This window comes from Anarhichas minor, unplaced genomic scaffold (assembly GCF_050575085.1).
Source record: "Anarhichas minor isolate MPS153535 unplaced genomic scaffold, ASM5057508v1 ptg000070l, whole genome shotgun sequence".
In the NCBI taxonomy this organism is placed as follows: domain Eukaryota; kingdom Metazoa; phylum Chordata; class Actinopteri; order Perciformes; family Anarhichadidae; genus Anarhichas; species Anarhichas minor.
The window spans coordinates 326,151-353,643 of NW_027466516.1; the positions used below are offsets into that span (position 1 = coordinate 326,151).

Here is a 27,493-nt window from a genome sequence, read left to right on the forward strand (position 1 = left end):
GTAGTAGTAGTTGTATTATTATTATTATTACTAGTAGTTTTATTATTATTAGTAGTAGTTGTAGTAGTAGTTTTAGTAGTAGTAGTAGTTTTATTATTATTAGTAGTAGTACTAGTTTTATTAGTAGTAGTAGTAGTAGTTTTATTATTATTAGTAGTAGTAGTAGTTTTATTAGTAGTAGTTGTAGTTTATTACTCAGGGTCGTGTAACTGGTGCGCTTTGAAACGCTTTTATTGTGAAATCCGAGCAGAGCGGAAGTTGTCAGCTAGCATCCCGCGGCTAAGTGTCCCGTGAGTGTGTGTCTGTTAAAGGTGAGAAGATGCTACCTTTATCTGTTAAAGACGACGAGTACAAACCCGCCAAGTTCAACCTGCTGCTGAAGCTCTCAGGATGGTTCAGGTAAACACACATGTCGATGGTGCTGACAGAGCTAACAGCTGACTCTGAGCTGCTATACCTTGATGCTAACCGGCTAGCCTGAGTCTTTATGAATATACATAACGTATTTATAATATATGTCTGTCAGTTGTTACTGTGTGTGTTTGTGACCGTCAGCAGCGGGTAACCCGGGTTAGTCTCTGGTCTGTCCCGGGTCTGTCCCGGGTTAGTCTCGGGTCTCTGTGTGATGGAGCTCGTCTCGTGTCTCCAGGTCGATCCTCGCAGACAAAACGTCCCGGAATCTGTTCTTCTTCCTCTGTCTCAACCTGTCCTTCGCCTTCGTGGAGCTCTCGTACGGAATCTGGAGCAACAGGTGAGCTAACACGGTTAGCATGTTTGCATCGGTGTGTTTGTTCAGCTCAGGATGTGCCACGTATGTCTTAGTGTGTGTGTGTGTGTGTGTGTGTGTGTGTGTGTGTGTGTGTGTGTGTGAGAGTGAGAGTGTGTGAGAGTGAGTGTGTGTGAGTGAGTGTGAGTGTGTGTGTGTGTGTGAGTGAGTGTGTGTGTGTGTGTGAGTGTGTGAGTGTGTGAGTGAGTGAGTGTGTGAGTGAGTGAGTGAGTGAGTGTGTGTGTGTGTGTCTCTCTCTGTGAGTGAGTGAGTGTGTGTGAGTGTGTCTCTGTGAGTGAGTGTGTGTGTGTGAGTGTGCCTCTGTGAGTGAATGTGTGTGTGAGTGTGTGTGTGTGTGAGTGTGAGGAGGCCTGATATGTTAATTAATAACCGATCAGCAGCACTAATATATATTTAGATCTTTGGTTAGTTTCAGTGAAACTTGTTTCGTTCTCTTCAGCGGTCGCCATCTTTGATGTGTACAGTTACCATGGTGACAGGCTGAGCTGAGGCACTTAAAGTTTAAATGTAAAACATAAATATATATATACGTGTGTGCGTGTGTGTCTTGGATCAGAAGTCCTTTCTTCTTTTCTCAGTGTTTACAATGAGGTGATGTTTAAGTGTCTTAATCTGCCTTCATAGAGACCATTATCACACTATTTTGTGATGACGAGTGATGGAGCAGCCTTCGTATTTGATGTGTGTTTCCTCTTCAGTTTAGGTTTGATCTCAGACTCCTTCCACATGTTCTTTGACTGCACCGCTCTGCTGGCAGGTCTGGCAGCCTCCGTCATCTCCAGGTGGAGATCCAACGACAGCTTCTCCTACGGGTGAGATCATGACTCAGTGCTCTGTTAGTCAGGTCTGACTGTGATGATTGCTCAGTGCTCCGTTAGTCAGGTCTGACTGTGATGATCGCTCAGTGCTCTTTTAGTCAGGTCTGACTGTGATGATCGCTCAGTGCTCTGTTAGTCAGGTCTGACGAGTCCCTGTGTGTTTCAGTTATGTCAGAGCAGAAGTTCTGGCCGGGTTCGTAAACGGACTCTTCCTCATCTTTACAGCCTTCTTCATCTTCTCTGAAGGAGTCGAGGTACACACACACACACACACACACACACACACACACACACACACACACACACACACACACACACAGAGCTGCTGTCTCCGATATGAAGCTGTCTGTCTGTACCTGTCTGTCAGAGAGCTCTGGAGCCTCCTGACGTTCATCACGACCGGCTGCTTCCTGTCTCGGTCGCCGGTCTGCTGGTCAACCTGGTCGGGATCTTTGTTTTCCATCATGGAGGCCACGGACATTCACATGGAGAGGAAGGTAATACCTGGAGAACCTCCAGAACATCACTGAGTAGAACCGAGCTCTGTGAAACCGCACTGCAGTCATGTATAACCTCTCTGCTCTTCACTAGAACCCCTCGGCTCTTCACTAGAACCTCATGTCTCTAACCGGTCTGTCTCTCAGGTCACGGTCACAGCCATTCTCTGTTTAACGGCAGTGTGAATCACGACCACCAGAACAAACATGGAGGACACGGACACAGTCATGATGAACATGGAGGACATGGAGGACATGAAGGACACGGTGGACACGGACACAGTCATGGAGGACACGGCCATGATGAGCCACACCGTCACGGTGAGAGTCTGAAACATGTGTTCTCTGGTAGAAAAGACAGAACGGACTCGTGTCACAATGTTCTTTTGTCTTCGTCTCATCATCAATATTTTCCTTGAAGTGAATCCTGTTTGATTCAAAGTGTTTCTTCTCTGCTGTGTTTGTTGTTGCAGACGAGCTTCACACGCCGGGTAAAGGATCCAGTAAACAGATCCTTCAGGGTGAGAGCTGATCACATCACATTAACAACCAGGAACTCATTTAAGGATCCATGACTTTATGTTCTAGCAGGACGAGATAAAGAACGTCAGTCAGACGGTTCGGTCACTTTGTAACATGACAAATATATAAAACACATATTCATATGTACTCGTGTCCACAACAATGAGACTTAAGAGTTTGTGACGTGATGAACACTAAATATATAATATTTCCTCATCATCACGAACACAAATATGATGTTCCAATAATCTATAATCACAGCTGAGAAGCTGAAACATTAGCAGCTGTTGTGAGCAGCATTGACCACTGGGGGGCGCCACCACACAACCAGCAGCAGAGCGACACATGAGAACCATGGATCTACATATTTAGCTTTTTTACAATAAAGCACTCACTGAAGTATCTGAAAAATGACTGTCATGAAGTTTAAACAATGAAAAGTTGACAGTTTGTCTTAAGGTCACATAAAAAACATAAAAATAATTTCAATCAATTCAACTTTATTTGTACAACTCAATAACACAAATCACAGATTTGTCTGAAAAGGCTTTACAATCTGTACAACATCCTCTGATAACAAAGTCAATATATATGAATCATACATATGAGCTTAGTAATTGTACTAGTGGCACTAATAAAAACCCTAACCCAAACCTGAGCCAGCCCTAACTATAAACCTGAGCCGGCCCTAACTATAAACCTGAGCCGGCCCTAACTATAAACCTGAGCCGGCCCTAACTATAAACCTGAGCCGGCCCTAACTATAAACCTGAGCCGGCCCTAACTATAAACCTGAGCCGGCCCTAACTATGAACCTGAGCCGGCCCTAACTATGAACCTGTGTATATAATCTAAATGTGTGTGTGTTGCAGGCGTCCTGCTGCACATCATCGCTGACACTCTTGGAAGTGTTGGTGTGATCATCTCGGCTCTTCTGATGCAGAAATACGACCTGATGATCGCCGACCCGATCTGCTCCATGCTGATCGCCCTCCTCATCGGAGTCAGGTGACCTCACAGCTGAGTCTTAGTTCATGACACAATGATAACGTTCACTATGCTGCACGAGTCCTGAAACAAGACATGACTCAGCATTTTTACACTTCCTGTTGACGTCAGTGTGTTCAACAGCAGCGTTTATTTCTCTGATATATATACAGGTCAGTGAACGCCCCTCTGGTGAATCTTAGAGTGTAAAGGAGACGACTAAGCGTCCTCACTAGTCCTCCTTTAGCTTAGTGAAGTCACTCTATATGCGTGAAAGAAAAACCTGCAAGAATCTAACACATAAAATAATAAAGAAGTTAAGATATATTCTATATTTATACTGTGAGAGATGAAAATATGTAAACACCTTCAGACATTCATCTCCTGTTATTATAATTACTATATGAAAGTGTTCAGTGACTCAGTTTAAAGAGGACAACTTATTGATTCATATTTAGTGACCACTAGAACCCCTTAAAATAGATCTAGAACCTCCTCAATGACTACTAGAACCCCTCAAAATATATCTAGAACCTCCTCAATGACTACTAGAACCCCTCAAAATAGATCTAGAACCTCCTCAATGACCACTAGAACCCCTCAAAATAGATCTAGAACCTCCTCAATGACCACTAGAACCCCTCGAAATATATCTAGAACCTCCTCAATGACCACTAGAACCCCTCAAAATATATCTAGAACCTCCTCAATGACCAAGAGAACTTCATAAAAGACATTCAAATACTATATGAACATCTTAAAGAATCTCCTCCTCAGTTGAGACTATAACCTCTTAAAGAACCCGTTTGGAATTATTGTAACCTCCTGAGGAACGTTTAGAACCTCTTTAATGACCACTGATTATGTGACTTTGGTCATTTCTTACGTTAAAACCCATTTAAGACGACCCAGCTTCCTTGAATGCACCACTGAGGGAACGTTTGTAAACATTCTCTGTTCTCAGCTCAGAACAGAAACTCTGTCTCTAGAAGGAAGGAGATCCATCTGGAACCTGACGTGTTCTCTGGGTCCTGGTTTTCCACTAATGTAAAGAATGTGTGATTAGTAGTTAATGAGCTCTGACGGTCCAGACCACAGGAACGGAGTCCAGCGTCCTGATGTGTGCCGGTGTTTGATCGGCTGGAAGGGATTTAAACAGTCATCAGGGCTGATCTGTGGTCAGCTGAGAGGCCTTCACTGACCGCAGGAATCACAGCACCGCAGAGACTACTGCAGAAAATCTGCACATTCTACAAGTTCAAGTCTCAAAAGTAACTGTTGGTCACTCTGTACTGTAGTACTAGTAATGCTACTAGTACAGTAGTAGTATTACTCTGCACTAGTAGTAGTACTACTTCTAGTTCTACAGTACTCGTGTTCAGTTCTGAGAAAGTAGAAGTTGGTCTCTGTACTCTAGTAATTCAATAATGAATTCAAAGTAGTGTATTGTGCACTTTTATCTTGAAAGTGCTGCTACATGAACAACAGGTCAATAACATTTGGTTTGTAAACACTTTAAACACATCAGGTTGTTGTTAGCAGCAGTATTCCCTTTACACAGCAGCAGTTATAACACAGTTATAATGATTCTGATCATAGATATTCAGCCGGTGTTCACAACTTTATCTTCGTGTGTGTAAGAGATGATATTTAAATATACTTCTTGAAAACTGCAAACCTATCTACGTCATGTTTTTATGTTTGTTAAATTCTCAGTAGTGATACTAAATGATGCTTATTATACATATTACAAACAAAACACTTTAAAAACTCTAAAACAATCATTTAAATAATAATAAATGAATCATTTATTTTTTGCTTTTTTTGGTGTTGTGGTCAGACACATATGCAACGCTGATTACCGTAATATGTGTGGTATTTGTTATAAAGCATCTCAGCAGCAGGAAGAGACGATACACACACACACACACACAGCTGTTCACCGCTCGCTGCCGGTTCTTGTGTTAAAAATGTCCGCTTAATAATGATTTTTTTAAAACTGCGTTAACGCGATAATATCAGTGGCGGGCCGTGCATTTCATACCTGGCCCTTCATTGCTGTCCTGCAGCTGAAACACCTCCTAATAACCTCATGATGGCGCTACGGTGTATAGCTAGGAAATATAATGTTTTCTGTGCTCACGTATGAGACAACAGGCTGTGACCTCTGAACCGGAACAAAGAACCGCTGAGGCCCCGCACTTCTAGGAGGCTAGACTAACTAGCTTAACAAACAATAACTCCGCGCATGACGGTATGCTTCGTAATTAACAGACAATGCATATAGTCCAAATCTATATAATTAACACAATGACAAGAACAAACTCACAAGAACCAGTCACATATATTCATATGACAACAGAGCAACAAATCAATCCAGCAGAGCTGCAGCAACACGCATTCTGCTGCACACTGGAGGGCCATTCACATATTAGATGTAAAGACAAACACAGTTGACTTAAAGACAAACTCCATCCTCCTTTCTTTGTTGACTAAGAGTTTAATCCGGTTAAATCCCAACTCACAAATCTGTTTCTCCTCCTTCAGCCATTGAGTGTTAAAAATACAAAGCAGGTAAAATAATAATAATCTACACCAAGCAAAATGCTAAACATGTCATAACTTCTTCATATCTTTCAATTGGAACTCTTTTTTTCTTTTTTTTTGACAAATATATTTTATTGTCTTTTCCACAAAACACAAAGACAAGACAGAACAAGGCACATCAGAAGGGACACATGGGCACCTGAAGATGTTTAAAGTAAAGATATTAATGGCATGTGTTGTTGGGCGTTACTGACTGTTTCTCAGCAGAAACAAAGCATAAAAACAACAGTAGAGGGTGACAGATATGTACATGCACAGATAGATGCATGTTATACCCCACAAACACAATGCTCCCACATCCCCTAATGAGACCAGTGAGAGAAGAAGGAAAAGAAAACGGGGAAGGGAAACAAAAAAAGGGGAAGCGGTAGACTACAGCAGAGTAGTCCAGTAGTCCCCAACCACCGGTCCGCGGCCAGGTGGTTGGGGACTACTGGACTACAGGGTTACAACAAGATCCCCCCCCCCCCCCAGAAACTCCATGAATGAGCCCAAATCTTTGCAAAGATGTTATATTTCCCTTTAACTGCATATGTAAGTTTCTCTAGGGCGAGGCACTGTATCAGTCCTTCTATCCAATCTCGTTTGCTCGGCCTGTGAACAGATTTCCAAGCCATTGCAATTTTATGTTTGGCTTCAAGAAGACAAGATGTGACCATCTTCTTTCTGCTATTGTTAAGTGTTCAGTTTACTGGGAAACACACAAAAAGACAGAGTTTTGGACATAATGGAAGTTGTTCGTTGATACAAATGGATACAATTGTAATAATCTCTTTCCAGACATCTTGAATGAGGGTGCATTCCCAAAGGCAATGAGACAAGCTACCTCTATGTATACCACATCTAACACAAGCATCTGGTGTATTGGGGTACATGTGATGCAGTAACTCTGGAGTAATGTATGTTCTCATCACCCATTTATACTGGAGAAGCTTGAACCTTGAGTTTATTGTGTGGACTTGACTCTGTAGACATATGTCCTGCCACTCTTCGACAGTGATTTCTTCATGTAGGTCTGAACACCATGCTAGCCTTCTGTCATCTGAGGATTCTTTTGCTGCAGCTATGATAGTCTGATAAACCTTTGAGATCAGTCCAGCTGGTCCATAATGGTTTAAAGCTATCTGTTCTAAAGTTCTGTGTCTTTGTTATGAAGCTTCTTATCTGGAGATAAGAAGCCGTTTTCTAATTTGAACTCTCACTACTCCGACTAAGCTCTGATGTTAAGTTAAGTTGCACGATAGTCACGTGCTCGCCCACTGACCAATCACAGCGCACGCTGCACCTCACTGCAGAGCTGCACATGAAAACTGAGCTGCACGTAATGCTGACGTAGTTGTAGTCCAGCTAGCAGCTCTGACACGTCAAAGAATACGCCCAACATGTCAAACTAAAGATCTGATTGGTTGAACACTATGACAATCAACAATATCATCCCCATTCACTTAAAGTGCACATGGATGCACTTGTGAGTCTGCAGGCCTCAGGCCTCTCTTCTTACCTAGAGACACAGAGGTGAGATCTGATTGGATAAAAGCTCTACTTAAAACAAGCTGCACTGGAAGCAGAGCAACTGAGGAAGACAGTAGCTGTGCAATGAGAACATAAGATAATGGGGAAAATATTTATATAAATTATAATACATGGAGTGTATTTAAGAAAGATTATAAAATAGATATAACTTTGTGATTGTGTTTAGGCCAGCAGAGAAGGCCCTGACGGACCACCACTGGGTTAATCAGAATCAGAACCGTTTATTGCCATGGTATGTTGAACATACAAGGAATTTGACATGACGGGATGTGCATAACATTTAACAACAATCAACAACAATATAATTGACAATGACTTTATCGCGCGTTAACGCAGTTTTAAATTTTTTTTATTACTCTGAAAGTCCGTTGCTCTCTGGCTCTGAACACACAGACACAGAGCATGGCTCACAGGAGGGGCGGGATGTTGATCAGGATTGGCTTGGGAAGGGCGTCATCACGCGTCTCAACCAATGAGAGCATTTGGGGCGGGCGCTGCAGCGCGATAGCCTATCAGTGGTGAGATGCTCCTCCTGTCATCACTGACGTCCTGACGTTGAATCAGGAAAGACATCCTGTATCCGTCTGTGTTCACCAGAGCTCCACGATACCTCCTGGTAGTGGAGACCGGACTATGTGTGTACATGTGTGTAAACCAGACGGTACAAACAATGAATAGACGCCGTATTTACGCCTGTGTGACGTTATGTTGAGTGGTGATGGAGCTGCTACAATGTTAGCTTAGCATAGCACCGATCGATCCAGACTCCTTTGAGAAAACAAACATTCTAAATGTTATTTTCTTGTCGTCTTGAGGAGAAAACTAACAGAACATGAATTCAGACTTTTTAATCCGCATCATTACGTAGATATTTCAGAATCCCCTTTCTGTCGGTTTATTGCCGTTAAATGAGTTTGTTTAGTGTTGATACAGCTGTAGTGAACAGAGACGTGTGTCTATAGGTTGATACAGCTGTAGTGAACAGAGACATGGGTCTATAGGTTGATACAGCTGTAGTGAACAGAGACATGTGTCTATAGGTTGATACAGCTGTAGTGAACAGAGACATGTGTCTATAGGTTGATACAGCTGTAGTGAACAGACGTGTGTCTATAGGTTGATACAGCTGTAGTGAACAGAGACATGTGTCTATAGGTTGATACAGCTGTAGTGAACAGAGACGTGTGTCTATAGGTTGATACAGCTGTAGTGAACAGAGACGTGTGTCTATAGGTTGATACAGCTGTAGTGAACAGAGACATGGGTCTATAGGTTGATACAGCTGTAGTGAACAGAGACATGTGTCTATAGGTTGATACAGCTGTAGTGAACAGAGACATGTGTCTGTAGGTTGATACAGCTGTAGTGAACAGAGACATGTGTCTATAGGTTGATACAGCTGTAGTGAACAGAGACATGTGTCTATAGGTTGATACAGCTGTAGTGAACAGAGACATGTGTCTATAGGTTGATACAGCTGTAGTGAACAGACGTGTGTCTATAGGTTGATACAGCTGTAGTGAACAGAGACATGTGTCTATAGGTTGATACAGCTGTAGTGAACAGAGACGTGTGTCTATAGGTTGATACAGCTGTAGTGAACAGAGACGTGTCTATAGGTTGATACAGCTGTAGTGAACAGAGACATGTGTCTGTAGGTTGATACAGCTGTAGTGAACAGAGACGTGTCTATAGGTTGATACAGCTGTAGTGAACAGAGACATGTGTCTGTAGGTTGATACAGCTGTAGTGAACAGAGACATGTCTATAGGTTGATACAGCTGTAGTGAACAGAGACATGTGTCTAGGTTGATACAGCTGTAGTGAACAGAGACGTGTGTCTGTAGGTTGATACAGCTGTAGTGAACAGAGACATGTGTCTATAGGTTGATACAGCTGTAGTGAACAGAGACATGTGTCTATAGGTTGATACAGCTGTAGTGAACAGAGACATGTGTCTATAGGTTGATACAGCTGTAGTGAACAGAGACATGTGTCTGTAGGTTGATACAGCTGTAGTGAACAGAGACATGTGTCTATAGGTTGATACAGCTGTAGTGAACAGAGACATGTGTCTATAGGTTGATACAGCTGTAGTGAACAGAGACATGTGTCTGTAGGTTGATACAGCTGTAGTGAACAGAGACATGTGTCTATAGGTTGATACAGCTGTAGTGAACAGAGACGTGTGTCTATAGGTTGATACAGCTGTAGTGAACAGAGACGTGTCTATAGGTTGATACAGCTGTAGTGAACAGAGACGTGTCTATAGGTTGATACAGCTGTAGTGAACAGAGACATGTGTCTGTAGGTTGATACAGCTGTAGTGAACAGAGACATGTGTCTGTAGGTTGATACAGCTGTAGTGAACAGAGACATGTCTATAGGTTGATACAGCTGTAGTGAACAGAGACGTGTCTATAGGTTGATACAGCTGTAGTGAACAGAGACATGTGTCTATAGGTTGATACAGCTGTAGTGAACAGAGACGTGTCTATAGGTTGATACAGCTGTAGTGAACAGAGACATGTCTGTAGGTTGATACAGCTGTAGTGAACAGAGACATGTCTATAGGTTGATACAGCTGTAGTGAACAGAGACATGTCTATAGGTTGATACAGCTGTAGTGAACAGAGACATGTCTATAGGTTGATACAGCTGTAGTGAACAGAGACGTGTCTATAGACACGGTGAACACAGCTCCATGAGATCCACGGAGCTCCTCCGGACTGATATGAACCGGACTAGTGTTTCCTTTCATGATGTCTGGACTTCAACAACACGTACTAAGTCCAATCTGGGGAAGAGTTTCATTCAATTAGAGAGGCTTCAATTATTCATGGAGTATTATTTCAACACATATTGCTTTTGTTGCTCTTGTTGATTTCATAAAATAAATATAATATTGAAGAAATATAACTGCTGCTGTGTAAAGGGAATACTGCTGCTAACAAGAACCTGATGTGTTTACAAACCAAATGTTATTGACCTTTGTTCATATAGCAGTACTTTCAAAATAAAAGTGCACAATACACTACTTTTGAATTCATTATTGAATCTTGCGCATAACAATGACATTAATCGCAATTAAACATTGTAATTGTTGCCCAGCACTAATATATATGTATACATATATATGTATATTTATATGTATAATAGTAGTAGTGACAGTAGTAAGTACTGAAGTATGTTCAGTTTTAGATGTGTGTGTGTGTATATATATTTAGATGTGTGTGTGTACGTGTATATAGTCTCCACACATGCTCAGTCCGTCTCTCTGGACCTCTTATCCTCAGCGTGGTGCCGTTACTCAGAGAGTCCATCGGGATCCTGATGCAGCGAACGCCTCCTTCACTGGACCACGTGCTGCCCGAGTGTTACCAGAGGGTGAGTACAGGCCCCGCCCACACCATAAGACCCGCCGTCCTCTGCCTCCGATTGGCTGGTCCTGATCTAGACTTATAATAATAATCATCATTGAACTTGATGTTAACGTTAATGTTGATAAGAACATTTAAAAATATCACTTGTTTTTTTGATCTGTGTGTCGGCAAATCGATCAAATCTCATCAGAGCACCGATCAATAGATGGTGATGTCATCGTCAGGGACCAGTCTAATTCTTGGTGTATTGTGTTGTGTTCAGGTGCAGCAGCTGCAGGGAGTCTACAACCTGCAGGACCCTCACTTCTGGACTCTGTGTACGGACGTTTACATCGGAACGTTAAAGCTGCTGGTGGCCCCCGACGCCGACCGCCGCTGGATCCTCAGCCAGACCCACCACGTCTTCACACAGGTACCTGACCGCACCATAGCACGTCTTCACACGAGTACCTGAACGCACCATAGCGCGTCTTCACACGGGTACCTGAACGCACCATAGCGCGTCTTCACACGGGTACCTGAACGCACCATAGCACGTCTTCACACGGGTACCTGAACGCACTACATTGTAGTACTTGTATTGGACTAGCTGTCTCTGTGTTGTACTACGTGTACTGTGTTGTACTGTGTAGTACTTGTACTAACTGTCTCTCTCTTCAGGCTGGAGTTCGACAGCTCTACGTTCAGATCGACACAGCCGACATGTAGAAGCTCCTCCCCCTTTGAACAGCTGGGACCAATCAAATTCAGTCTGCTGCAGGTGACCTCTGACCCCCCCAGAGTCACAGCAGGACACAGACCAGCGGGGGGGCAGTGAGGACTGGACCCCCCCCCCCCCACCCCCCACACACTTTTTGAAAAGTTATCGTCTGTGTTGACGGGCAGGGTGACGACCCCCCCCCCCGCTGCACTTTGTAGACTGGAGCAAAGCATTCTGGGTAAGTGCCTTCATCATGAATCAGACCCCCCCCCCCCCTCTCATCTCTGCTGGGACCAGACTCTGATGTCACTCTGTTTTTTAACGTGCCAACATGTGACCGGTTTCACTCTTTTTTTCAACTGTAATAAATACTTCTGTTTCTCTGAACATCTCCATGTTTATTGATGACATCACACACACACACTCATTGATCATCAGTTATGAGCAGCAGGTAGAGGCGTCCACCTGCTGAAGGTGTTGCAGTGCGTTTGGTTCTGCGTTCACTCGCAGCATGTCCACCTCCAGTGGGTGGAGCCGCCCAGTGACGACCAGCGAATGGAGCGGAGCCCCGAGGTCACATGACATCAGCTGACTCAGCGTTGCCGCGCGGATCGACTGGTCGTCAGCGCCGAGCCGGGCGACGCCCACACACACTGTGTCCTCCGTCATACCTGGAGGGGACACGGTAATCCTGTTAGCATGCTAACAGTTAGCATCAGTGAGTTAAATAACATCAGTTGTGTGTGTGATCTGTTCGGCCAATCAGAAGAGGGCTCACCCAGCTCCTCCCCCTCCTCCCTCCTCCTCTGGATGATCTGGATCAGCTGGTCTGCAGCCTGATTGACCGTCATGAAGCGAGGAGGCTCGTAGATCTTCTTCCCTCTGAAATCAATCAACCTCATGACAAACAACCTTTTTTACAGGGTTCAAGTTTATAGTTGGGGCTGGTTCAGGTTTATAGTTGGGGCTGGCTCAGGTTTATAGTTGGGGCTGGCTCAGGTTTATAGTTGGGGCTGGCTCAGGTTTATAGTTGGGGCTGGCTCAGGTTTATAGTTGGGGCTGGCTCAGGTTTATAGTTGGGGCTGGCTCAGGTTTATAGTTGGGGCTGGCTCAGGTTTATAGTTGGGGCTGGCTCAGGTTTATAGTTGGGGCTGGCGCAGGTTTATAGTTGGGGCTGGCGCAGGTTTATAGTTGGGGCTGGCTCAGGTTTATAGTTGGGGCTGGCTCAGGTTTATAGTTGGGGCTGGCTCAGGTTTATAGTTGGGGCTGGCTCAGGTTTATAGTTGGGGCTGGTTCAGGTTTATAGTTGGGGCTGGCTCAGGTTTATAGTTGGGGCTGGCTCAGGTTTATAGTTGGGGCTGGTTCAGGTTTATAGTTGGGGCTGGTTCAGGTTTATAGTTGGGGCTGGCGCAGGTTTATAGTTGGGGCTATTTCAGGTTTGCCATGGACCAGCCACTAGATACGCTGCTATAGATCCAGACTGGTGGGGGTCTATATACATATATATTATATACATATATTATATGTATATAATATATACACATTTTTCCTTCGTGTGGTTGACGTGAACAGAAGGATGGATGCCATCATTACCAATGCCAATATCAACATAGTCTGTCAATTGCATGATAATCATGCATACAAGCTATTCTCACTGATGTTTTCATTTTAAACATAAATGTGGAAACTAAAATGAGCAATGGCCTATTAGTGCCACTGCCATGCATAAAGATACCTGTTATCTTGCATACAATACTGAACTACTAAAATGGACAGATTCATGTTTAGAGAAAAAAAAAATTTGAATTGACTAATCAACCAAATATTTCGCGGACCCCCTGTTGAAGACCTCTGCTCTAAATATTACTATGACATGAGCTGCTAAAGACATCAATAAACCCAGACCAGGACCAGGTTCTGGTTCTTACCTCATCATGTTCTCGATGCTCTGCTCTTTGACTTTAATATCTGGAAGAAAAAAACAAAACTTTATTCTCACATTTCAATGAAAGAAAGAAGTTGATACATATTTACATTATACTAGATAAAGTATTACTGTATAATACATATTTACATTATACTAGATAAAGTATTACTGTATAATACATATTTACATTATACTAGACAAAGTATTACTGTAGAATACATATTTACATTATACTAGACAAAGTATTACTGTAGAATACATATTTACATTATACTAGACAAAGTATTACTGTAGAATACATATTTACATTATACTAGACAAAGTATTACTGTAGAATACATATTTACATTATACTAGACAAAGTATTACTGTAGAATACATATTTACATTATACTAGACAAAGTATTACTGTAGAATACATATTTACATTATACTAGACAAAGTATTACTGTATAATACATATTTACATTATACTAGACAAAGTATTACTGTATAATACATATTTACATTATACTAGACAAAGTATTACTGTATAATACATATTTACATTATACTAGACAAAGTATTACTGTATAATACATATTTACATTATACTAGACAAAGTATTACTGTAGAATACATATTTACATTATACTATACAAAGTATTACTGTAGAATACATATTTACATTGTAGAATACATATTTACATTGTAGAATACATATTTACATTGTAGAATACATATTTACATTATACTAAAGTATTACTGTAGAATGCATATTTACATTATACTAGATACAGTATTACTGTAGAATACATATTTACATTGTAGAATACATATTTACATTGTAGAATACATATTTACATTATACTAGATAAAGTATTACTGTAGAATACATATTTACATTATACTAAAGTATTACTGTACAATACATATTTACATTATATTAGATACAGTATTACTGTATAATACATATTTACATTATATTAGATACAGTATTACTGTAGAATACATATTTACATTATATTAGATACAGTATTACTGTAGAATACATATTTACATTATACTAGATACAGTATTACTGTAGAATACATATTTACATTATACTAGATAAAGTATTACTGTAGAATACATATTTACATTATACTAGATAAAGTATTACTGTAGAATACATATTTACATTATACTAGATAAAGTATTACTGTAGAATACATATTTACATTATACTATACAAAGTATTACTGTAGAATACATATTTACATTATACTAGACAAAGTATTACTGTAGAATACATATTTACATTATACTAGACAAAGTATTACTGTAGAATACATATTTACATTATACTAGACAAAGTATAACTGTATAATACATATTTACATTATACTAGATAAAGTATTACTGTAGAATACATATTTACATTATACTATACAAAGCATTACTGTAGAATACATATTTATATTATACTAGATAAAGTATTACTGTAGAATACATATTTACATTATACTAGATAAAGTATTACTGTAGAATACATATTTACATTATATTATACAAAGCATTACTGTAGAATACATATTTACATTATATTATACAAAGTATTACTGTAGAATACATATTTACATTATACTATACGAAGTATTACTGTATAATAGATATTTACATTATACTAGATAAAGTATTACTGTATAATAGATATTTACATTATACTATACAAAGTATTACTGTAGAATACATATTTACATTATACTATACGAAGTATTACTGTATAATAGATATTTACATTATACTAGATACAGTATTACTGTACAATACATATTTACATTATATTAGATACAGTATTACTGTATAATACATATTTACATTATATTAGATAAAGTATTACTGTATAATACATATTTACATTATACTATACAAAGTATTACTGTATAATACATATTTACATTATACTAGACAAAGTATTACTGTATAATACATATTTACATTATACTAGACAAAGTATTACTGTAGAATACATATTTACATTATACTAGACAAAGTATTACTGTAGAATACATATTTACATTATACTAGACAAAGTATTACTGTAGAATACATATTTACATTATACTATACAAAGTATTACTGTATAATACATATTTACATTGTAGAATACATATTTACATTGTAGAATACATATTTACATTGTAGAATACATATTTACATTATACTAGATAAAGTATTACTGTAGAATACATATTTACATTATACTAAAGTATTACTGTAGAATACATATTTACATTATACTAGATACAGTATTACTGTAGAATACATATTTACATTGTAGAATACATATTTACATTGTAGAATACATATTTACATTATACTAGATAAAGTATTACTGTAGAATACATATTTACATTATACTAAAGTATTACTGTAGAATACATATTTACATTATACTAGATACAGTATTACTGTAGAATACATATTTACATTATACTAGATACAGTATTACTGTAGAATACATATTTACATTATACTAGATACAGTATTACTGTACAATACATATTTACATTATATTAGATACAGTATTACTGTATAATACATATTTACATTATATTAGATACAGTATTACTGTATAATACATATTTACATTATACTATACAAAGTATTACTGTAGAATACATATTTACATTATACCAGATAAAGTATTACTGTAGAATACATATTTACATTATACTAGATAAAGTATTACTGTAGAATACATATTTACATTATACTATACAAAGTATTACTGTAGAATACATATTTACATTATACTATACAAAGTATTACTGTAGAATACATATTTACATTATACTAGACAAAGTATTACTGTAGAATACATATTTACATTATACTAGACAAAGTATTACTGTATAATACATATTTACATTATACTAGATAAAGTATTACTGTAGAATACATATTTACATTATACTATACAAAGCATTACTGTAGAATACATATTTACATTATACTAGATAAAGTATTACTGTAGAATACATATTTACATTATACTATACAAAGCATTACTGTAGAATACATATTTACATTATACTAGATAAAGTATTACTGTAGAATACATATTTACATTATATTATACAACGCATTACTGTAGAATACATATTTACATTATATTATACAAAGTATTACTGTAGAATACATATTTACATTATACTATACGAAGTATTACTGTATAATAGATATTTACATTATACTAGATAAAGTATTACTGTATAATAGATATTTACATTATACTATACAAAGTATTACTGTAGAATACATATGTACATTATACTATACGAAGTATTACTGTATAATAGATATTTACATTATACTAGATACAGTATTACTGTACAATACATATTTACATTATATTAGATACAGTATTACTGTATAATACATATTTACATTATATTAGATAAAGTATTACTGTATAATACATATTTACATTATACTATACAAAGTATTACTGTAGAATACATATTTACATTATACTAGATAAAGTATTACTGTAGAATACATATTTACATTATACTAGATAAAGTATTACTGTAGAATACATATTTACATTATACTATACAAAGTATTACTGTAGAATACATATTTACATTATACTATACAAAGTATTACTGTAGAATACATATTTACATTATACTAGATAAAGTATTACTGTAGAATACATATTTACATTATACTAGATAAAGTATTACTGTAGAATACATATTTACATTATACTATACAAAGCATTACTGTAGAATACATATTTACATTATACTAGATAAAGTATTACTGTAGAATACATATTTACATTATATTATACAAAGCATTACTGTAGAATACATATTTACATTATATTATACAAAGTATTACTGTAGAATACATATTTACATTATACTATACGAAGTATTACTGTATAATAGATATTTACATTATACTAGATAAAGTATTACTGTATAATAGATATTTACATTATACTAGATAAAGTATTACTGTATAATAGATATTTACATTATACTATACGAAGTATTACTGTATAATAGATATTTACATTATACTAGATACAGTATTACTGTACAATACATATTTACATTATATTAGATACAGTATTACTGTATAATACATATTTACATTATATTAGATAAAGTATTACTGTATAATACATATTTACATTATACTATACAAAGTATTACTGTAGAATACATATTTACATTATACTAGATAAAGTATTACTGTATAATACATATTTACATTATACTAGACAAAGTATTACTGTATAATACATATTTACATTATACTAGACAAAGTATTACTGTAGAATACATATTTACATTATACTAGACAAAGTATTACTGTAGAATACATATTTACATTATACTAAAGTATTACTGTAGAATACATATTTACATTATACTAGATACAGTATTACTGTAGAATACATATTTACATTGTAGAATACATATTTACATTGTAGAATACATATTTACATTATACTAGATAAAGTATTACTGTAGAATACATATTTACATTATACTAAAGTATTACTGTAGAATACATATTTACATTATACTAGATACAGTATTACTGTAGAATACATATTTACATTATACTAGATACAGTATTACTGTAGAATACATATTTACATTATACTAGATACAGTATTACTGTACAATACATATTTACATTATATTAGATACAGTATTACTGTATAATACATATTTACATTATATTAGATACAGTATTACTGTATAATACATATTTACATTATACTATACAAAGTATTACTGTAGAATACATATTTACATTATACTAGATAAAGTATTACTGTAGAATACATATTTACATTATACTAGATAAAGTATTACTGTAGAATACATATTTACATTATACTATACAAAGTATTACTGTAGAATACATATTTACATTATACTATACAAAGTATTACTGTAGAATACATATTTACATTATACTATACAAAGCATTACTGTAGAATACATATTTACATTATACTAGATAAAGTATTACTGTAGAATACATATTTACATTATACTATACAAAGCATTACTGTAGAATACATATTTACATTATACTAGATAAAGTATTACTGTAGAATACATATTTACATTATATTATACAAAGCATTACTGTAGAATACATATTTACATTATATTATACAAAGTATTACTGTAGAATACATATTTACATTATACTATACGAAGTATTACTGTATAATAGATATTTACATTATACTAGATAAAGTATTACTGTATAATAGATATTTACATTATACTATACAAAGTATTACTGTAGAATACATATTTACATTATACTATACGAAGTATTACTGTATAATAGATATTTACATTATACTAGATACAGTATTACTGTACAATACATATTTACATTATATTAGATACAGTATTACTGTATAATACATATTTACATTATATTAGATAAAGTATTACTGTATAATACATATTTACATTATACTATACAAAGTATTACTGTAGAATACATATTTACATTATACTAGATAAAGTATTACTGTAGAATACATATTTACATTATACTAGATAAAGTATTACTGTAGAATACATATTTACATTATACTATACAAAGTATTACTGTATAATACATATTTACATTATACTAGATAAAGTATTACTGTAGAATACATATTTACATTATACTAGATAAAGTATTACTGTAGAATACATATTTACATTATACTAGATAAAGTATTACTGTAGAATACATATTTACATTATACTAGACAAAGTATTACTGTATAATACATATTTACATTATACTAGATAAAGTATTACTGTATAATACATATTTACATTATACTAGACAAAGTATTACTGTATAATACATATTTACATTATACTAGATAAAGTATTACTGTAGAATACATATTTACATTATACTATACAAAGTATTACTGTAGAATACATATTTACATTATACTATACAAAGCATTACTGTAGAATACATATTTACATTATACTAGATAAAGTATTACTGTAGAATACATATTTACATTATACTATACAAAGTATTACTGTATAATAGATATTTACATTATACTAGATCAAGTATTACTGTATAATAGATATTTACATTATACTATACAAAGTATTACTGTAGAATACATATTTACATTATACTATACAAAGCATTACTGTAGAATACATATTTACATTATACTAGATAAAGTATTACTGTAGAATACATATTTACATTATACTACACGAAGTATTACTGTATAATAGATATTTACATTATACTAGATAAAGTATTACTGTATAATAGATATTTACATTATACTATACAAAGTATTACTGTAGAATACATATTTACATTATACTATATGAAGTATTACTGTAGAATACATATTTACATTACAGTTTATTTAAAGCTCAATTAAATAGATGGTTAGTTAGTACCCAGCTCTGTCAGTACTAGAATGTAACTGCACCTTACTGTCACCCGTCTGTCCGTTGCCACCCGTCTGTCCCCTGCCACCCGTCTGTCCCCTGCCACCCGTCTGTCCGTTGCCACCCGTCTGTCCGTTGCCACCCGTCTGTCCGCTGCCACCCGTCTGTCCGCTGCCACCCGTCTGTCCCCTGTCACCCGTCTGTCCGCTGCCACCCGTCTGTCCGCTGCCACCCGTCTGTCCGCTGCCACCCGTCTGTCCGTTGCCACCCGTCTGTCCCCTGCCACCCGTCTGTCCGCTGCCACCCGTCTGTCCGCTGCCACCCGTCTGTCCGCTGCCACCCGTCTGTCCGCTGCCACCCGTCTGTCCGTTGCCACCCGTCTGTCCGCTGCCACCCGTCTGTCCGCTGCCACCCGTCTGTCCGTTGCCACCCGTCTGTCCCCTGTCACCCGTCTGTCCGCTGCCACCCGTCTGTCCGCTGCCACCCGTCTGTCCGCTGCCACCCGTCTGTCTGTTGTCGCCCGTCGCCGCCCGTCTGTCTGTGTTGAATTTGACGGTCGACCCTCATCTACCTGCATGCATGTCTCCTATTGTTGTTAGCTGTGTCTGACTGATTTATGTATTTCACACACTCTGCATGCTTTTATGTTTTGTGCCTCTGACGTGGATGTTTTTTAGTGTCTTACAGCTGCATCATAATATTGTCTTTAGTCCATGTTTCTATTTTAACATAGTCGTCCCTCATTTGATTTGCGTGTGTTGACTTTGAGAGCCTCTGTGTTGTCTTGTTAATACTTGACAATGTATAAGAGTCTCCTGAGTGATGATAGTACGTAGATTAATATTCTCACTTTGTTCATTGTTTGTGCACGCATTGTAAAGCGTCAATATTGTATAACCTTTAAACTTTAATCTTATCTTCTGTTTTTAGGCTGATTTTGTAACATCTGCCTCTTGAGACTACAGATGAAAAATAGCCTTTTGGCTTTAACTCTGGCGTATTTACAGAAATGTTTTTATTCATGTGCTCTGTCCCGTATCAAATAAACCAATAAATAAATAAAATCAAAACATTGTAATATATGAATTATTGTTGACTATTGTCGTAACTTCCCTTCTCCGTTCTCTACACTGGCTCCCTGTAAGAGCATCCAGTTTAAGACTCTGGTGCTAGCCTACAGGGCAGTGAAAGGAACAGCTCCTTCCTATCTCCAGGCCACGGTCAAGCCCTACACCCCCGCCCGACCACTTCGCTCTGCTGCCTCGGGGCGATCGGTTGCCCCGTCGCTCAGAGGTCCCTGCGGCCGATCGACCCGGTCGCGCTGTTTCCTGTCCTGGCCCCACAGTGGTGGAATGAACTCCCCACTGACGTCAGGACAGCAGAGTCGCTGCCCATCTTTCATCAGGCTGAAGACTCACCTCTTCAAGAAGTACGACCCTGAGCCTTCCACTCACCACTTACTGTATTCATACTAGTTTGTTTCTGTACGTCTGCTCTGGTTTATGCTCTTAGATGCTTGTTTAAAGGAGATGCACTTATGACTTCTGGTGACTAGTAGTTCTCTTGAATATGTTGAATACACTTATTGTAAGTTGCTTTGGATAAAAGCGTCTGCTAAATGACTGTAATGTAATGTAACAGATGAATGTCTGTGTATTTAAGGTCTTTTATTTCCTCGAATAAATATTAAGGACCAGCTGAGACAAACCAGCAAGGGGGGGGGGGGGGGGTTGATTGATGGTGGTCTGGATAAACAGACCCCTGAACGCAGCGTCCAGCTGCTCCAGGTTCTGATTCAGTGAGCTCAGGACATCTAATCACGGCGGTCCACCTTAATATAGCCAGTCCATACTTAAAGTCCACCTTAACTAGCAGGATGAGACTAGAGGACATTTGGTCCCTGAACGCACCACAACCACAGTTATCAGGTCGATATTGTGACGTCAGATATTGATCAAAATGTTTAGTGTGTGTGTGTGTGTGTGTCTCACCCAGCAGACAGAGTGTGTGAAGTCCAGCTGTTCTGTTTTTACAGATTTTGTCGTAGAAGCTCTCTGGTCTCCACGTCTCTGTCCAAAACACCAACGACACCGTCTCCCCAAAGTTATACAGCTGACACACACGCACACACAGAGACACACACACACACACACAGTTTAAACCTCTTCAATCAATATTTTCTGTTCAATAATCAAACTCGTTCTTGTCATGTGACGCAAACATTATGGGGTGGGGAGGCTCATGGGATTGACTCCCAGTGGAGGGAGCAGAGAGCTCATTTGCATACCCGCCCCTCATTAGCATATTAACAACCTCCCAATGCTAATGAGTGAGCAAGGACAGCTGGGTCCTGCTCTCTGATTGGCTGCTCTGACAGCTCAGTTATTGATGAGCACGTTAATGAGCTCCAGCAGCAGCTGGGCCCACAGTCCTGACTCACAGGCAGACTACCTCACTGGAACCACATCACAAAGGACCTCGAGTTCACCGCCCCACCCCCCCTTGTTAAGTCTTTATCTCTAACACAATATTCAACGTATTGTAATAGTGATATATTTGCAGTGTGAGGAAGTCAAAAAGTGAAATGTTAAAGTTTGACCCTTTATTAAAGAACTTTTACTTCTTTTGTTTCACGATGTTTAAAGTGTTTCTGTCCTTTATGTTGATGAATAAATGAATAAATACATAAACACATCACATTAATGAGAAAACAAACTAATCCTGATGAGTCTTCATTTTATGTTTACAGATTATCTGATCATCAAATATTTTATCAACCGATTCATTTTTTTTAAAGATGTGTTCAGATTTATTGTGAAACTGATTCTTTTCTGTTTTCTGTTTCTTTTAAACATTCGTTACTTATTTATTATATTTTTATTTGATTCTATTCATTTCTTTCTGGAGTTCGACACTAAAGAAAGTCTGTGTATGTGAAAATAAACCAGAGTTGATTTAGTTTATTCAATATAAAACATATTCAGTTGATTTTTATTTATGACAAAATAAATCATAATTTCGTCAGATTTGAGAAGCAGAACACGTTTAATGTGTTTTATTAGTTAAACTAGTAAAACAATTAAAGGTTTACAGAAATAGTCAATCAGATCGACTCATCTGGAAAACGCAAAAACATTTCTGTTTAAATTGTTGCATCAGAATATTTTGTGAACGTTGATCATTTCAAGGAAGCTCGATGAAACAAAAACAAGGGTTGATGGTGAGAAGGTTCCTTTATGCCTGTGAGGCAGAGTTCAGGGTACAAGTGAGGTGCTCAGTACCTGCAGCCCACAGCAGCCCACTGCGTTCATGACGGAGGCGTTGTGGATGACTCTGTACGGTATCCCAGCATGCACTGCTCTCAGCACCAGGTCGCTGTGGGTGGTGGCTCTAAAGGACGGCATGAGACGTGTTACTGAGCAATTTAAATAAAGTTATATTTATAAATATATAAATATGTATTTAAATATATTTTAAATATTCTGGTGTTCCACAACTCTGAAAATAATTAAAGCTGCGAGCAGCGATGAACGGCCCTCGCAATCTGCAGCGCGTCGGGGGTATGTTAGAGGATGCAATGTGCACATATTCTGAAAATCTGGTAATTTTAGGACAAACGGTTGAGAAGTTATATGTATTGATATTAAGCCACGCCCCTAATAAGTTTATTGGTACATATCTTGTAAACGAAAAGAGATATCAAAAAGCTTTTGATAACATTTGATGACGTAGATCCAGTAATGATCCACAGCAAATTTGGTAGTAATGGGACTAAGCATGTAGGAGGAGTTTGCAGAAATGTGTTTTACACTAAATTCAATATGGCGGAAAATCTAAGTAGGCGGAGCTTAGGGGTCTGATTGGCTTTTTTGTAGCTCTAGCTCAAGTGGACATGTGTGTCAAATTTCAAGTCAATCGGACATACTGACCGAGGGGCGTCGCCGGTCCGAATTGTAGGGGGCGCTAGAGAGCCATTTCTTAACACAGAAAGATGCATTCTTTTTCAGATGGCTATATTCACCAGGCCTGACAATTCCCCAAAATTTGGTGAGTTTTCATGCATTGCAAGTCCTCCAACCATGCGTACGTTTACCCAAACGGGTACAATATCAATAGGGCCTTCGCGGCCCGACGTTGTCGGTAGCTCGGGCCCTAATTAGATTAATCAACAACAAATCACAGAGTAACATACAGAATCTGAGGTCAGAGAAGAGTTTAATCCAGACTGATTTAAAAAAAGAACATTTTGAGTCTTTAGTGAAGAAGAAGAAGAAGAAGAAGACTCATGAACAAACCACGAGCTGCAGACGCTTTGCTCTGTTATTAACTCAGAGAGAAATCTGGTGGTTTTGGGGAGAAATGTGCAGAAAGGAAGCCGAACTGCTCTGAGAAGCTCTGTGGTCACATCAAACTGTGGATCTGCTGACTCAGCAGACCTCAGCACTGTGGGATCTGTTGCAGCTACGCGATGGAGCTGCAGCTGCTACGCGATGGAGCTCTTACGGTTCTGATACGTGGACAACATGACTCACCCGAACGGGTCGCCCACCACCAGGAAGGCCACATCAGTCACATCAGCATCCTTCAGGATCTCATCCGCTCCCTGTTCAACCAGGTCTCTGTCGGCCAGGATCAGCTCCTTCCCATAATATTCCTCCTGAGGACATAATACCCTCTGGTGTTCATGTTCACACTTCTATCAGGGTTAGCTCGCTGTGCTCGCTGTGCATAAAAGATGGAAGATCAGCATCAACAAACCAAAAACTACCAGAATCAGTTTATGACACAAGAACATCAGCAGACAGACAGACTGTCTGTCTCTCAGCTGTCTCTCTGTCTTTCTGTCTGTGATGACAGACTGTAAACACATTTAAAGTGACAGCAGCTGCTTTAAAATCAGAACTCTTTATATCGTGTTTCTATTGGACAGCTAAAGATAATATATTATATTATTTAAACACATAAACCTATGAATATGAATATATAATACCCGTGAGGTGTAGACCTCCAGGGTTAGTATTAATATATATTATATGATCATGTATAATATGTAGAAGAACTCACCAGAGCCTCCTTCCCCACCGTGAGCACCGAGGTGTAGACCTCCAGGTAAACCCTGCAGCAGCTCCTCACCGCCTGCAGACCCTTCACCGTGATGTCCGTCGCGTCTCCGAGCCCGAGGCCGATCAGGTACAACATGCTGCCGGCTTCTCTCTCTGCTCAGAGTCGGTGTCTCACTGCCGAACTACCGCTTCATTCCAGCGTTTAACCGGTGAGTTCAACGTGTGTTTCTGCTTTCACGTGTCGTCTCACTGCACAGACTGGATTACGGTATGCCGTAAACTGTTTACGTTCACGACAGCTACAGCTGCGTTACGACACCTTCTGTTGCGCGTCACCAGACCTCCAGACAGTCTCGCGTGTGGAACATCTCTGAGAGAAGAGAACCCACGTGTTCTTCATGTATTCTTCATGTGTTCTGGTGCATTTTGAAGCTGTCTTCAATTCGGCTCACAAATGATTATTAATAATGATTTAACAATATAATGCTAATATAAGTGATGGTTAGAATGTGTGAGGATATGAGCCGACCTGAAGAGACTATTTATGGTTCTAATCAGTGGCGGCTGGTGGAACATGTTCTAGGTAGGGCCATCCTATCAATGTCAGCAAACATCCCAGTATGATGCATCCCCGTTTCCCTCACTTAGGTCCTTTCCTTGCGTCCTAGTCCCTCCCACCAGGGATGCATGGAGGAAACCATGCGAGGAGAGAGGAACGAGGAAATATGTGTTAGGAGACATGAGACGTCCTTTCCTCAGTTGCGTCACGTGAAGCGACGTCTGTTTCTGATGACGGAGGATCAGATGATCACAGCTGATCAGCTGTCAGTCGGCTTTAACAGCTGGAGAGACTTTAGATAAGTTTGTGTCTGTTCCCATGATCACTGTACTTAATAACAGTAACTAATAATACTAATAACTCATAAAGACACAGTAATCACCACTGTAGAGGTGTTTCTCTCTGTAGTCTGTTAACAAACTGTGTCCTGTGTTCTGTTTATAAGCGCAGGATCCATTTCTACCGGCGGAATGCGATCGTCTTATTTATGAATTATTTGCGTCTGTACGTTTTGAAATTCAGATTGTGACGTCGATATTAAATAACCCAGAATATGATTATGGTTTCTCTTAAATGATAAAACTCATCAAACCCGACAATCAGGAATGAAATGATGATAAATGATGTAAAAAGTGTTTCGTCTCTCTCTCTCTCTCTCTATATATATATATATATATATATATATATATATATATATATATATATAAATAAATGTTTCGTCTCTCCAGTTCCCTCTGACTTTAATTGTTTCCATAATAAAAGTTCAGATCATGAAAACACAAATCTTTCTAATAAATGTAGAAAGTTGTTTGTGGTCCTTTTGTTGTTCAGACTACAATGAACATTTATTTAAACCAGATGTTGAATCAGAAAACGAATCAAATATAAACTAGAGTTTAATCTGTGATCCGTCTTCACTGTTTACATGTTGAACAAAATCTCATCAGTCCGATCGGCTGCAGCGTCCAATCACATGACTGATGAACAATGAGGGGGCGTGTCGGCCGTTAAAAGACTTCCTGGAAGTCTGTTCTCGTGGGTCCTCGGAGATCCCTCCTCTCTCCTCGATCCTCTCTCCTCAGAGCTAAATAAGAGCTTTGGGACGGCCGTCAATATGGCGGTGCAGAACAACTTCCGGTTCAAGCGAGGAGTGAGGAAATGAGAATTAAGAGACTTGGGATGTACCCTGAGACGTGTCGTGCACACAGGCAGAGAGCACGAGCAGACGAGCACACAGGCAGGAAAAGCATATATTTTGCGCAGATATCATATTTTACACATATTACTGGGTACATTCCATAGTTCAAAAACACAAATATTGACAATTTGTATAATTTATGATTATTATAATTATTATTTTTTGTGTGGCTCAAGGTGGGGCCAGGCCCCATGGCCCTCTATTGACCAGCCGCCACTGGTTCTAATAGAACACGTATGAATGTTCTCTGATCACATCTTTATGGTTCTAATAGAACACGTATGACTGTTCTCTGATCACATCTTTATGGTTCTAATAGAACACGTATGAATGTTCTCTGATCACATCTTTATGGTTCTAATAGAACACGTACGACTGTTCTCTGATCACATCTTTATGGTTCTAATAGAACACGTATGAATGTTCTCTGATCACATCTTTATGGTTCTAATAGAATACGTATGACTGTTCT

At 38.1% G+C, this 27,493-nt stretch overlaps 2 protein-coding genes across 3 annotated transcripts; one reads left to right on the plus strand and one right to left on the minus strand.

Annotated features, from left to right (window-relative positions):
* The first annotated feature begins 241 nt into the window (after positions 1–241).
* Positions 242–12,221, plus strand: slc30a7 (solute carrier family 30 member 7). 2 transcript variants are annotated; one of them, XM_076079084.1, is made up of 11 exons: positions 242–399; positions 650–751; positions 1,486–1,599; positions 1,772–1,859; positions 1,973–2,102; positions 2,250–2,423; positions 2,576–2,623; positions 3,497–3,632; positions 11,048–11,138; positions 11,397–11,546; positions 11,795–12,221. In XM_076079084.1, exons 1-11 carry the CDS (start codon positions 320–322, stop codon positions 11,840–11,842), a joined length of 1,161 nt encoding a protein of 386 aa, XP_075935199.1. In that variant the 5' UTR covers positions 242–319; the 3' UTR covers positions 11,843–12,221. The 2 variants fall into 2 exon arrangements, with proteins under 2 accessions (XP_075935199.1, XP_075935200.1); XM_076079085.1 differs by having other exon boundaries at positions 383–399; positions 1,491–1,599.
* On the minus strand, positions 12,207–25,533 carry dph5 (diphthamide biosynthesis 5). Its single transcript, XM_076079086.1, has 7 exons — positions 25,266–25,533; positions 24,734–24,858; positions 23,483–23,591; positions 22,193–22,313; positions 13,763–13,802; positions 12,613–12,716; positions 12,207–12,505 (listed from the first exon to the last, which is right to left on the minus strand). The coding sequence occupies exons 1-7, from the start codon at positions 25,398–25,400 to the stop codon at positions 12,273–12,275; spliced, it is 867 nt and encodes a 288-aa protein (XP_075935201.1). The 5' UTR covers positions 25,401–25,533; the 3' UTR covers positions 12,207–12,272.
* Between the last annotated feature and the right edge of the window lie 1,960 nt (positions 25,534–27,493).